This window comes from Orbicella faveolata, unplaced genomic scaffold (genome assembly GCF_042242905.1).
Source record: "Orbicella faveolata isolate gen_17 unplaced genomic scaffold, um_ofav_v1 contig_1, whole genome shotgun sequence".
Classification (NCBI taxonomy): domain Eukaryota; kingdom Metazoa; phylum Cnidaria; class Anthozoa; order Scleractinia; family Merulinidae; genus Orbicella; species Orbicella faveolata.
The window spans coordinates 12651006-12664131 of NW_028301536.1; the positions used below are offsets into that span (position 1 = coordinate 12651006).

Sequence of the window (13126 nt, forward strand, 5' to 3'; positions counted from 1 at the left end):
TGACCAGAGAAGTCGTTTACGTCGGCGGTTCGGAAGTGGTGTTTTCGTGCTTGATAAACTGCGTCGTGTTTCACTCTGCTAGAATGGAGAATAACAATCAGAGCAGGCAAGATCCGTTTGCCGAATATATGTGGATGGAGAATATGGAGGACTTTGACCGCGAAGTAGAGGAGCAATTCCTCGAAGAAGAGTTCATTCGCGCATGTATTGAACAACTGCTCGAAGAAGAAGATGAACGCGAAACGCTCACAGCGGCAGAAATAATTGCTCAACAGCAACTACAGAACCTACAGAGTAAAGATTCAGCGCAACAAGGAACAACTCAAGGCTCGTTTCGAAGTGGTTTTCAAGGAAGCAGCGTGTACTCGAACGGGTACACGAACGGCTACGGCAATCACGACTTCAACGTTGTGGTGAGTTCTCGAATAGCTTCGTTTTTGAATGATTCATTGTTGTGTCATTGTCATAAATGCCTGAGGTTTGTTATGTATGTTATTGGCAGGTAGAATAATAAAAATTCAACCTTTCTAGGAGCATTAACGTTGTATTGGGTTTAAATTATACAAGGTCAGGTGAAAACCAATGTGGAGGGTATGTGACAACTCGGCATACGGGCAGTCTTTGTTCAGTTGTAGTACTGTGCGTTTTTTGTGATTAGTTTTGTGTTATTATACAGCATAGATGAAGTTATAAATGTTTTATAGTGATAATTTATAAATATATTTGTCGTTTTGTCGCAGAACTAAGATTGAAATAAGTGTTACGGTCTCCGCGATGCCTCTGCCCTGTTATTGCGCATTTGTTCAATGTAAGCTTATGTTGTCGTCATCCTGTAATCCCCAACGAATAACGACACTGTGTTAATATTTAGTGCGTTTTTAAACCACACTTGGCCCGACTAGTTTACGTTACCTTCTTAGCGCGAAAATAAATCTTTGTATTAAACTCGTTCCCATAAACTTTCGTACATCTTCAAAGAAGTAGTTTTTTTGCGAGGAGAGATGCAATTTTGAGAATGATTTGCACATTGCATTGTTTAAAAGGCTCTGTATGAAAAGACCAAATTCAATTATCAAAACTGCAATTGTTGGAAATTTTTAATTTATTCGATTTCATTTGGAATACGCCAATACCTTCTCTGTTGTTTTGTTTTAATACGCGGCATCTACGTGTAAATCATGGTTTATGATAAGGTGTAGTAAGATATGAAACATTTATGGTGATTCCTTTGTCCTTGTATTTTGCTGTTTGTTAGGTTCAGTGATTGAATCATTTGTGTTTACCTCAAAATAACTAAATTAGCATGTCTTCTCTTTGAATCATTTTGTGATGGAGGACCAATGTTCAGGTGTAACAAATGAACAAACTTTGATTTATGACCATGCAGTTGTCCTTCTAGAAATCAGTTATGTTTTCTCAAGTATTTAATAGGCCTAAAATCCCAATTGCTTGAATCTGATTGGCTAAATGTTGGCTCTCAAAAAGTCCATCATTTTCCTTTCTGGACCAGATTTACCCAGCTGTAATCCATGCTAAGTCATTTTACATCAACACAAATCGCTGTGCTGCAGTTCCTTTATTCCTCCCATGCGGAGTTACCTGCCTATATAGCCTGCCAGCAGGCTCAGATTTGAGTCATTCACACAAGCAAAGAGCAAGCAATCTGGTGGAGGGAGTCTGATGGGCCATGGCTTCCCAAATTGAGCCTGTTCTCTGGCTAGCATATATAATTTAAAGTGAACTTACAGATAAAATGTACATTTGCTTTACCAGATATAACTTTGATTTGCTAGAACAGTATGGGTCGCCGTTTGTAAATTTATTATTTAGACCGAATTTATGCCATTTTCCCCTTATTTATAAATAATTGGAAATGCCACAAAATTTGTTTATAAATAAGACACAAGAACTTGTCCGTTGATATGTATATAATTATTTTAGGTACGTCCTGATTTATAAATAATCTTTTACCATAGAGTTATGATATATAAATAATAAACTACACAACTTCAATTATTTATAAATCAGGTTATCTCTCAAATGGTTATTTACATATCATAAAGTTTGTAAATCTTATTATTTATAAATAAATTATTTCGCCGGGAGTCTAAATTCATTATTTACAAATAATGAAGTTTCATTTCGCTGAATGTAAGTTTATTGTTTATAAATAATTAACTTCACTGACTGTGTAAATTCATTATTTAGAAATAATGAATTTCACCTTGCCGAGTGTAAATTTATTATTTATAAATGATGAAGTTCACCGAGTGTGTAAATTCATTATTTAGAAATAATGAACTTTCATCTCGCCGAGTGTAAATTTATTGTTTAGAAATAATGAACTTAACCGAGTGTGTAAATTCATTATTTAGAAATTAATTATTTAGAAATAATGAAGTCTCATCTCGCCAAGTGTAAATTTGTTACTTAGAAATAATGAACTTCACTGAGTATGTAAATTCATTATTTAGAAATAATGAAAGTATGAATGGCTGACCCAGCGTCTCTTGCCCGATCGATTTCGGAGGCTGTTTCTCGCGCTATAAATGAGACAGTTAATGCTACCCTTGCTCAAGTAGGTAACGGCGGCGGTATGTAGCCTGAAATTCAGCACTGGCAGATCTGGGGGAGGGGCCCGGGGAGCCCGTTCTCCCACCCCCCTCCCCCCAACCCCCACCTCAGCTATCTATTATGGAGTTCTTATTCACTCAGCAATTCAGCAGCTCACACTGCAACAGGAACAACTACTCAAAGGCCGAGGTAACAGGTAAATTGTAAGAAAAGAAACTGCTGCTTGAAGAAAATAAAAATCGCTTGGCGTGTCAAGTGAAAGATCTGATTTCTATTGAAATTCAATAATGGTTTAAACGTAAATGAATTTAGCTTTCCACGTGTACGATCTTTGGACTTACCTGGAATAGACATGCCCAGCCGTGACTTGATCAAGCCAAACAAAGTGTGTCACACAGCTATCCGTCCAAAGGTCACAAAGAATTTAACCTGCAAGCAAACTCACGTTTGAATCAAACGCGCGAGTGACGAAGAGGAATAGCGATCGGCGGGAAAGAGGCGCCAAGAAGTGACTTTCTCCTCTCGCGGCTTCGCCCGTCGATTTCTCGCTCTCAGCTACGCCGAGCGCATTTGTGCTCCAACGTGAGCCTGTTAGCAGGCTACAAAGAATTATCTAAGCATGTAAATACATCATTCGATTTCCCGATTTTAAAAGTTCTGCATTTTCTTCATGCAGCAATTTCTTGGCTTAAAATTTACCTGTTACCTCGGCCTTTGAGTAGTTGTTGTCGTTGTCGTTGTTCCTGTTGCAATGTGAGCTGCCAAATTGTTGAGTGAATAAGAACTATGTAATAGATATTTGAAGCGTGATTCTCACTTAAACACAATTAACCAAAATAAGGGGGGGAACCTCCCCTAGATCTGCCACTGCTGAATTTCAGGCTACATACCTACCTGAGCAAGGGCAGCATTAACTGTCTTATAACGCGAGAAACAGCCTCTGAAATCGATCAGGCAAGAGACGCTGGGTCAGCCATTCATACTTTCATTATTTCTAAATAACGAATTCACATACTCAGTGAAGTTCATTATTTCTAAGTAATAAATTTACACTCAGCGAGATGAAATTTCATTATTTCTAAATAATGAATTTCTAAATAACGAGTTTACACACACGTTTAATTCATTATTTCTAAATAATAAATTTACAGTCGGCGAGATGAAACTTCATTATTTCTAAATAATGAATTTACACACTCAATGAAGTTCATATTTATAAATAATAAATTTGCACTCGGCAAGGTGAAATTCATTATTTCTAAATAATGAATTTACACACTCAGTGAAGTTCATCATTTCTAAATAATGAATTTACACACTCAGTGAAGTTCATTATTTCTAAATAATAAATTTACACTGGGCAAGGAGAAATTCATTATTTCTAAATAATGGATTTACACACTCAGTGAAGTTCATTATTTATAAATAATAAATTTGCACTCGGTGAGGTGAAATTTATTATTTCTAAATAATGAATTTACACTCCCGGCGAAGTAATTTATTTATAAATAATGGGATTTACAAACTTTATGATATGTAAAAAACTTTTTTAGAGATGACCTGATTTATAAATAATTGAAGTTGTTTAGTTTATTATTTATATATAATAACTCTATGGTAAAAGATTATTTATAAAGCAGGACGTACCTAAAATAATTATATACATATCAACAGACAAGTTCTTGAGTCTTATTTATAGACAAATTTTGTAGCATTTCCAATTATTTATAAATAAGGGGGAAATGGCATAAATTTGGTCTAAATAATAAATTTACAAATGGCGCCCCATAGAACAGTGCCAGGCCAGAAAAACTTTTTTTTTTTCATTTCACACGTCCAACAGATGGGTACTTTGCAAGTGAATATATAAAAGATCATATATTTGAACTGTGGAGAAAGATATGAAGACATAATTGGTCATCGCAGTTATACACAACTTTCAAAGCAGTTGTGAAATTAAAGCCTGACAAAAAGTTCTGGCCTGAACTTTTTTGCAATGGTGCAAAATTTTATAATGTAATCCAGATATGTTTCTGTAAATAATTTTGACATTACTGTGCTTTATTGAGCAGTAGTCAACTCATTTAAAACATAATTGTTTCCAAGCAAGAATCATGTTAACCTATGCATAGATTATGTTTATTATTTGATGGTTTCAATGCAAACTGTGAGTTGAAGGCAGTTGTCGTAAATGACTCATCTTAAAACCTACATGTTAATTATCATTAATTTTGTTCTCTGATCTCACAGGAATAAACATCGTTGCATTGCAATGACATGATCATTGTTTGCTTATTTGCTGGAGACCATTTCTTCATAAAATTTTGTTTTCTCTGCAACCAAAAAACTACAATGAATTGAGTTACACCAGGGATCCATATTGGTTTTTTCTCCAAGTCGTCAGTGGGGCAAGTATGCCAGATCTACTTGCCCTGGAAAAATTTTACATGCTGTTCATTAGGGAGAATGAAGACTAAACAACATCTATATGGAAAGTTTACTTTTTTATTGTTTTCTTGTGACCAGTCTCCCAGAACCTCATGTCCATAGTTGTGGCAGTTGGCAGGCACAGAAAACCCAGGTACCAATGAAAATCAGGGCCACTTTGACAATCGACAGTCATGTAAGGAACGCTTCTGCTTTTCCTGCTGTTATTTGGCTTGTTTTTCACAAGTGTCAAAAAAACTAAAGGCCATATCCTGATCAAAACAGCTGATGTGATCGAGCTACATGTTTTTGTAGATGCAGATGCACTACAGAGCATCAGCAGTTGACAAGATGAAAATTGAGCCTGCAATGATTTCATTCATGTAGAATACCACATCATCCAAGATGACCGATGAAAATGATTATTTTATTGCAAAAGAAGGCTGCAAATCTTTTTCTGTTTTCTTAAAGTTCCAAATGGATGACAAGAGGTCAGAATGCATGGAACATTAAATTTAAGAATTTTTTTTTCACATAGAGTCAAACTAAACTCATCCAGCAGACGGGTTTTCGTATTGTTTTGGTCGTCCCTATGATTTTTTAGTCGTCGCTGATGACCGGACGACTGCAAATATGGATCCCTGTTATACTCATTAAATTATAAATTTCTATTTAGGGAGTGCACAGTATTATGGAAATTTTCACCAGAGAAATCAGTGTGCTTGGTAACCAGTGAATACACTCACTTACAGTTTTCAGTTTTTATTTATTACCACTACAAATTACAATTTACATTACCGATGTATAGCTTAGGCTAATCAAGGCAGGCATTGCAATTATAGCTGTTATTACAGTTGAGCCCACATTTCAGCGGTGTTACTTTCAGTGCACGCGAAGGCGAGGCTTTTGGGTCAAACGAAAATACTTCAACAAAGAATCGTCTGCCCTTTTGACCTGTGGACTGCTCTTTCCATTTGTGTTTGTGGATCTGGTCGTTCATCTGGCGTGATTCTGTCGTGAAAAGCATGGTACGGCACTGCATTGCTTATGGATGTGTTGACAGAAGTAACAAGCCCGAATGTTCAAAACTGTCGTGGCATTCTTTACCTATAAACAATGCTAAGCTTCTTCGAACTTAGTTGCTTAAAATGAAGAGAAAAGACCCTCCTGTGTCAAAACATTCTTACCTCTGTAGTGAGCACTTTTCTGAAGATTGTTTTATGCGGTGTGTGGGAGGAAAAAGGTATCTGAAAAGTGGATCTGTTCCTACAAGATTCAGTTTTTCACTGGAGGAAAAGCCAAAGCGGAAAGCTCCTGTTTATCGCTCAGCTGCACGTGAGACAACAAAGCGCCAAGTCAAAGATGAAGTTATACTGAACTCTCAGTCTAACCCTGTTGATAATTTAGCTGAATTAGAATCTGTTAATATTCCATGTCAAGAATATGGATTTCCTAGTGTCACTACTGATAAAGCTGAGGTGGTTAAAAGCAAAGAAGAACTTTTAATGGAGCAGCTTAAAGAAAAGGAAGAAGTGAAGCACTTAAATGAATGTTTAGAGGTTCAGAGGAAGGAACTCAGAGAAGAACTTATTGAAAAAATGAAACAACTTGAACTAGAATGGGAGCTTAGGGAAGAGTTGGAAAGCATGTTCCAACAGAGTCTCTTTAACAGTGATAATATTAAGAGTAGTTCAAAGTTGTTGAGATTCTATACTGGGTTTCCAAACTATGAAGTTTTCAGCATAGTTCTTAGCTTTTTAGGTAGGGATGCAGCCTCAATGAACAAAACAATGCTAAAAAAACAGAGAGGATGGGCCCAAAAAGGACCTTGTTAGTGGAGGAGGAATTTTTCCTTGTATTATGTTGTTACAAAGTTGGTCCACTTGGGGAGGATTTAGCTGCAAGATTTAGAATATCTCAGAGTCTTGTGAGCCGAATAATTGTTACTTGGACAAAGTTTATGTACCACAGATTCAAAGAACTAGACATCTTCCCTGACAGACAAACAATTGAGTTACACAAGCCTGCATGCTTCAAAAACAATTACAAGGGAACAACAGTAATCATTGTTGCAACTGAAATGTACATAGAAAAACCTAGTAACCCAGAAGCACAACAGCTCACATTTTCAACTTACAAGAACACTAATACCCTCAAGGCATTGGTTGGTATTTCAGATCTCTATGGTGGCTGTATTTCTAATAAGGAAATAACCAGTAAATCTGGTTTTATTGACAAATTACAGCAAGGAGATGAGTTCATGGCAGATTGGGGGTTCAATATTCAAGAAATTTTAGCCTTGAAAGGTGTCAAGGTGAATGCCTCTCCCTTCATGAATCAATCAGGACAGTTTAGTGAACAGGAAATGCTAGCAACCTAAAGGATTGCAACCCTCAGAATTCATGTCGAATGTGCAATTGAACGTATAAAGGACTACCATATTTTAGACTTCATTCCAATAACTCTATGCAAGAATGGCCTTATTGACATGATTTTCTTTGTGCGTGCAATGCTCACTAATTTTTTGCCACCTCTTGTGAAGTAAATGTCTGCCTTTAGATAGTTTTTCCTCTATTATATCTAGTGCCCTAGGGTTTGGTTCAGGCCTCTAGGCCCTTGGTGAGGTGTCTTGTTAGAAGGGGGCTTGGTAGAGTTAAGAGACTTACAAGCACAGTTGCATTACATGTTTCATAAATAGATTCTTGTAATTAGCATATTTACTTGGAAAAGTACCTTCCTTGATGAAGATGTGACAAATGAGCTCTGCCTTCAAATGTATGTGGTAGCGAAATACAGAATAACTGCGTTGAACACATGGGACAAGGCTACATGCTACATGTCATTGTTTTCAATCACATAAGATCCTCTTTTTGTTAGCATTAACCTAAGCTACCAGTTCCAGTAGGGAAGGGGTGGGGTGAAAGGAGTGTGCCCTCAAGTCTTGTGTTGGCCGATTTTCAGCTTATTTACACATCACCATGATCAATGGACAACTACATGTATTTTTCTCTTCTTCATTTCAGTTATATCAAATAATGACAAAAAACCTCTTTACTCTTTTCCTACATAACAGGCTCACATTGGTGCATTTTTTTCAGTTTAAGTATTACTGTATTGCTGTATACAATAACAACTCTCAGTGGAGTACAATCTTGAAAAAGCTGCATCTCTGGGATGTTACAAAACTAGAACCTGACTGCAGCAGGCATAGGTGATCTCACCAGCTTGCTCTCCAGAATTGATTGTGGTAATATTGAGCTTGTACTTTATGTGGATCACGTCTCCATTTTCACTAGTGGCAACTTCGATATTTTTGTACATGACCATGCCTGAATAGTCCAAATGCCTGACTATTTAAATTTAAATTCTTATAGTCTTTATTGCCTTCATTATCTCTTGATTTTCTCTTAATAAAGTGATTTATCATGTTCTCGATTGTGAACGGTGGAAATTCAGCCCTCTGGATGGAACATCAGTTTACAGCCTGTGGGAACTTGTGTAGGGTGTTCGGAGAACTTGTGCTCGACGAGGAAACATCAACTTTATTTTTCGCTTAGTGTTTTCAACTTTCAGTGAAATTGTTTTCCCATCCATTTTTTATGTAACTCACAACTCTACAAAAAAGAAAACGTTATATACGTTTGAGAGGGAAAAAACTGTTATTCCTGCACAAAAATTGGGCAGGAAGAACGATCGTACATCCCACTGCTCACCTGTGCATAAGTTCACGTTTGTAGGCATCACTCAAAGCATTGCCATCTTTTGCTGTTTCTTCACGGTATGAAAGCCACATTCTCTGCCTATGCTTTGTCAATGGCGAGGGCAGTTTCTGCTGAGTAATTGTAGCCTCTCTTCTTGTGAGAAAAATGCAAAATCCGGAGAGGAACTCATAATTATTATCATTTCTCTCGAATTTTTCTCATAAGACGCTTGTACTCCCCTGGAATGTTGACCCGAAAGCCTCGCGCTCACGCACTCTGCAACTAATACTGCTGTACCCTGGGCTCAACTGTAATAACAGCTATCATAAATAATACATGAAGTCCAGTAAAAAGAAAGAGTAAAATTAAATTAACAAACACATAAGCAAGTACAATGCTTCCAGCCACTTTAGCTACGTGTGGTCACTTGTTCAGTCCCAGTTGTAACCAGTGGCCATTTGCATACTAAAGATTTGTAATTACCCAAGTACAGACAAGAAAATCAGTCTACGAAACCTTGCCCAAGCCAGTTCTTTGAGATGAATCTTGCTTCTCTGGTCTAAAAATAGTGATAATATTGACTTCAGGCATGATCCCCAGTTGAGCATTTTGCTATTGGCTTCTCACTGGCAGGGAGATTGCCTTGCAGACATGGATATATTACAAAAAAAAAAGATCTGGTTCATTCTTGTTATCTTTGTACAGAATAATGTCTGGATTAATTGGTTTTGTTTGTCAGTGTGTTTTTTCTGCTTTTTCACAGTTTTAAAATAGATTTCAGTGTCGCTCTTGTTATTGTTTGATCCCAAACTATTATTTCAAGTAGAGCTGTTATGTGGTCTATAAATATATTTGAAACTACTGTCAGCTGTTTGTCGCAGCAAAACAAAATGTGTACATGTGTGAAAATAACTCCAGCATTTGTGATATATTGCATGCAGACCTTGGAACCTTAAGGCCACTTTATATGAACTACCCCTGGATATCTTCATTCGCTGGAAGCAGTTTTTAATGATTGTTGTAAATTTTATTTTAGGCAAAGAGCAAGCTTAATCCCAATGCCAAAGTGTTTGTCCCACAGAACACGAGGACATCGTCGTCATAGCTGTTAATGAGAAGTGCCATCCTGCTGTTGGATTTTATGTTAGATGAATAGACGGACGCCATGTATGATACGATGTACATAAAGTTTGCAATTTGCGAGAGAGTATACTGTAAATGGAATCCAGGAGGCTTTGTCCTGTCTAAATTTCTTATGTATTTTAATGATTAAATTAAATAAAGCTCTTATTTAATGCATACAATGATGGTGTTGATCCCTTTGCCGCTAGGAAAGGCAGTTTGTAAAAGCAGTTGCATTTTTATTTTCACATTGCATTCTTTTTTTAAACTAAATTTGTCACACTAAGTACAGTCAGCAGTCGTGAGGTTATTCAGCTCATTTTTTGTTTGTTTGTTTGTTTGCTTGTTTCAGACTCCTAGTCTGTTCCATTGTCGACCAACAAGAATGTTTACTTTAATCCTATTGAGCTTCAGGGGGGAGAGGGTTAAGCGCCCATGTTGATTAAATTGTGTGATCTGGCCTAAAATCAATATTACGGAACCGGAACATTTTGCTGTGTCATTTTTTTCACATGAATAGATGGTGACCATACTTTCAAAGCGTGTTTTACCAAAAGTTAGTATTTCTCTTTAAGCAAGATGTAGATTTTATTGAGTGTTTTTCTGTTTCAAAATCTACACAGTTCTCATGTCTTTATTATTAACAAGGCTGATTTACTCACCATGTGAGTCTGATTAGGGATGGACCATTATTTTCTTGAGGGGGGTGGGCTGGGCAATTTTCTGGGGTATGAATTTTTTTCTCCCCTTAAGGTTGGGCATGACTGTTTTTTGGAGGACAGTAGCTTGTTGAAGGATTTTTTTTTTACTATAGTTAAATGGAATTTAACATAATTAACGACTAGGAGCTAGTCTGGTCAGTAGCGTTTTTGTAGGCGGTTGTTAGTGTTTTGGCCCTATGTTAGCGTTTGGTTAGCGTTTGATATAGTTCAATGAAATTTTACGTAGTTTATGACCAGGAGCTAGTCTGGTATGTAACGTTTTTTGTAGGCGTGTGTTAGTGTCTTGGCCGTCTGGTAGCGTTTGTTAAGCGTTTGGTGCGTTTTGTAGCGTTTGCAGCGGTCATATGGTTGAGGGAGCCCTAGGGCTGACATTGTCCAGCAGTATTCTTAGTTAGTACGTGCGTTGTCGTCCCATGTGCTTGCAGTGTGTTCGTTGCTCTGTTAGCGTGGAGTTGTGGGTTGAATTCTAGTAGTTTAGCGGTTCTCGGCGTTCTCTTCCTATTTCCCCTCCCCCACCTATTTTCAGCATTTTTTTTTTCTTTCCACTGAGCCATCTGGCTTGAGTGTGAGGGGTGCCTGTAAGGGGCCTGGCGCGGGGAGCTCGTGGCTTGGTTGCGGGTTGGTCAGGCCAGTCGGGTGTTCTAGCGCCTTGGGGATGTGACTACGGTTGCAGCCCCCGGGTTTCGTAGGCACCTTCCCTCCACTAGCGACTTGGGCGTTAACATTGAAAATCAAAATAATGATTTCCTCATGGCTCCCCTTCCACGAATTTTTTCAGCCGCTTTTGTTGTGCAGGAATCTTGGGTTCAAACACCACTCCCCCCCCCCCCCCCCCTCCAAAAAATAACGGTTCCTCCCGCACTACTATGGAGTGGAAACTTTAGGCGGTGGGCACAGAGCCGCTCTGATTCCGTGAACGAAAATACATTCCTGGCCAAATGGAGTTCATAAGCTTCCTTGCAAAAATTAAGAAATGCAAAATTAAGAAACAGACCTTTCCACGGTTTCTGACGGCGTCTTATTTGGGGTCCAAAAACGGCAAAAATTGCAGTAAATGTACGGGGAAAATGACGAATCTAAAGTCACTTATGAATTAAAAACTAAAGATACTAGGGAAAAGAATTTACTGATCACCTCTTGAGGGAAATAACCTGGCTAGAAAAGTCACAAGGTTTTCATTTTTCCATACATTTGTCTGTAAAACCGAATAGCATTTCGCGAGCAAATTTGGAGAGATTTCTATGAGAAATTAAAGTGCAATACCTCGCCTCGCAGCTAACCTGTGTTCTCTGTCCAAAACACACTGCCGGGTATCTTTTCCTTGTAAATCATGAAACACTTAAAAGTCAAATCACTCTCCATTTATTGGGCATCAAACTTTTAACTTTTCTCATACATCCACTGCAAGTTCTGCTGTGTTCGCCCCCCAAGCAAGATGGCATCAGAAACCGTGGAATGGTCTATTGCTGCGGGAGCAAAATATTTTTGAAAAAATGCGAAAACATTTGCTTCTCAGAAGAATTTTCTTCTGCAACATTTTTTGCGTCTACGCCCAAACGGGGAAGTATTTGAGAAAAATGTTTCCGTATTTGTAACCTGAGAGTGAGGGCGCCTTTCGTGTCTTTCATGGCTTCCGGCCGGTGGAGAGCGAAAATCATTATTTTTCCCACAGAAAATAGAAATAACAATATATTTTACGAGAATATGTAGTTTAATGTTAGTTAATTTTTTACGAGACTGAGGAGAGGTTAGCGTCAAATTAAAGGCGGCCGTGTTTGTTTAGTCGCCTTCGTGAGACATGTTAGAGCATTTAAGAGCATTTTAGTGACTTTTTGGGGGGAGACCGAGCATTTTAGTGGGAAAAATGGAGTATTAAGGTGGAGCATTTTAGTGGGGAAATCAAAGCATAATGTACAAAAGCCTATGCAGTTCACAGAAACATGGAGTCTAATTGTTTTATATAATAAAGAAACAAAACAAACACCACTGATAATGGCGTCATCTATACGTCTGTCCTCCAATAGATCAGAAGTTTTGAGCCAATCAAAATGCGAGAATAATTTGACATATTATATAAAACGAGATAAGCATGAATGTACTTCTGCGAAGCGTCTGTGACAAAAAAAAATAAATTGTTTAACTCAAATGCAGTAAAGACCAAAAACCTGCTTTTTAGACGACACCAATTAGTTGCGGGGGTACGTACTTCCGGCTCTTTCACCAGGAACAAAATCGCGATTGAAGAAGAAAACACACAGTTTATCTTGTTGTGTCTTTGATTTTGGTTTTACTTTGTAATTTGATATTTTGGACTGGATTCGAAAAAGTCGTTTTTGCCCGTATTACACCCGCTTTCAGTGTTACGTGTACAGGCGATATTTTCCCACATGCTATGTAAACGGCTGAAATACGGTTTACCCGTGAAACTAGCAAATTTTCCGGTTATTAACGGAACAGATGACAAGTATATGATAATTACTGACCTCAAATGAATGAAGAAGATTGTGGACTCCCGTTTTACGGGATAATTCAAACGATTTTAGTGTGACTCGATCGGATCTCAATAGTGACTTCCGGTAG

The 13126-nt window shown here is 37.8% G+C and overlaps 1 protein-coding gene and 1 pseudogene across 1 annotated transcript; both read left to right on the forward strand.

Annotated features, from left to right (window-relative positions):
• On the forward strand, positions 1-10006 carry LOC110065349 (polyadenylate-binding protein-interacting protein 2-like). The gene is made up of 2 exons (XM_020772482.2): positions 1-413; positions 9739-10006. The coding sequence occupies exons 1-2, from the start codon at positions 84-86 to the stop codon at positions 9805-9807; spliced, it is 399 nt and encodes a 132-aa protein (XP_020628141.1). The 5' UTR covers positions 1-83; the 3' UTR covers positions 9808-10006.
• LOC149118131 (uncharacterized) lies at positions 6008-7513 on the forward strand (annotated as a pseudogene).
• Positions 10007-13126: the final 3120 nt, after the last annotated feature.

Excerpts from the sequence above, each read along its gene's own strand:
- LOC110065349 (XM_020772482.2), top strand. The coding sequence starts at position 84 with ATGGAGAATAACAATCAGAGCAGGCAAGATCCGTTTGCCGAATATATG. Across the intron at positions 414-9,738 it reads ATCACGACTTCAACGTTGTG|GCAAAGAGCAAGCTTAATCC; the intron begins GTGAGTTCTCGA and ends ATTTTATTTTAG.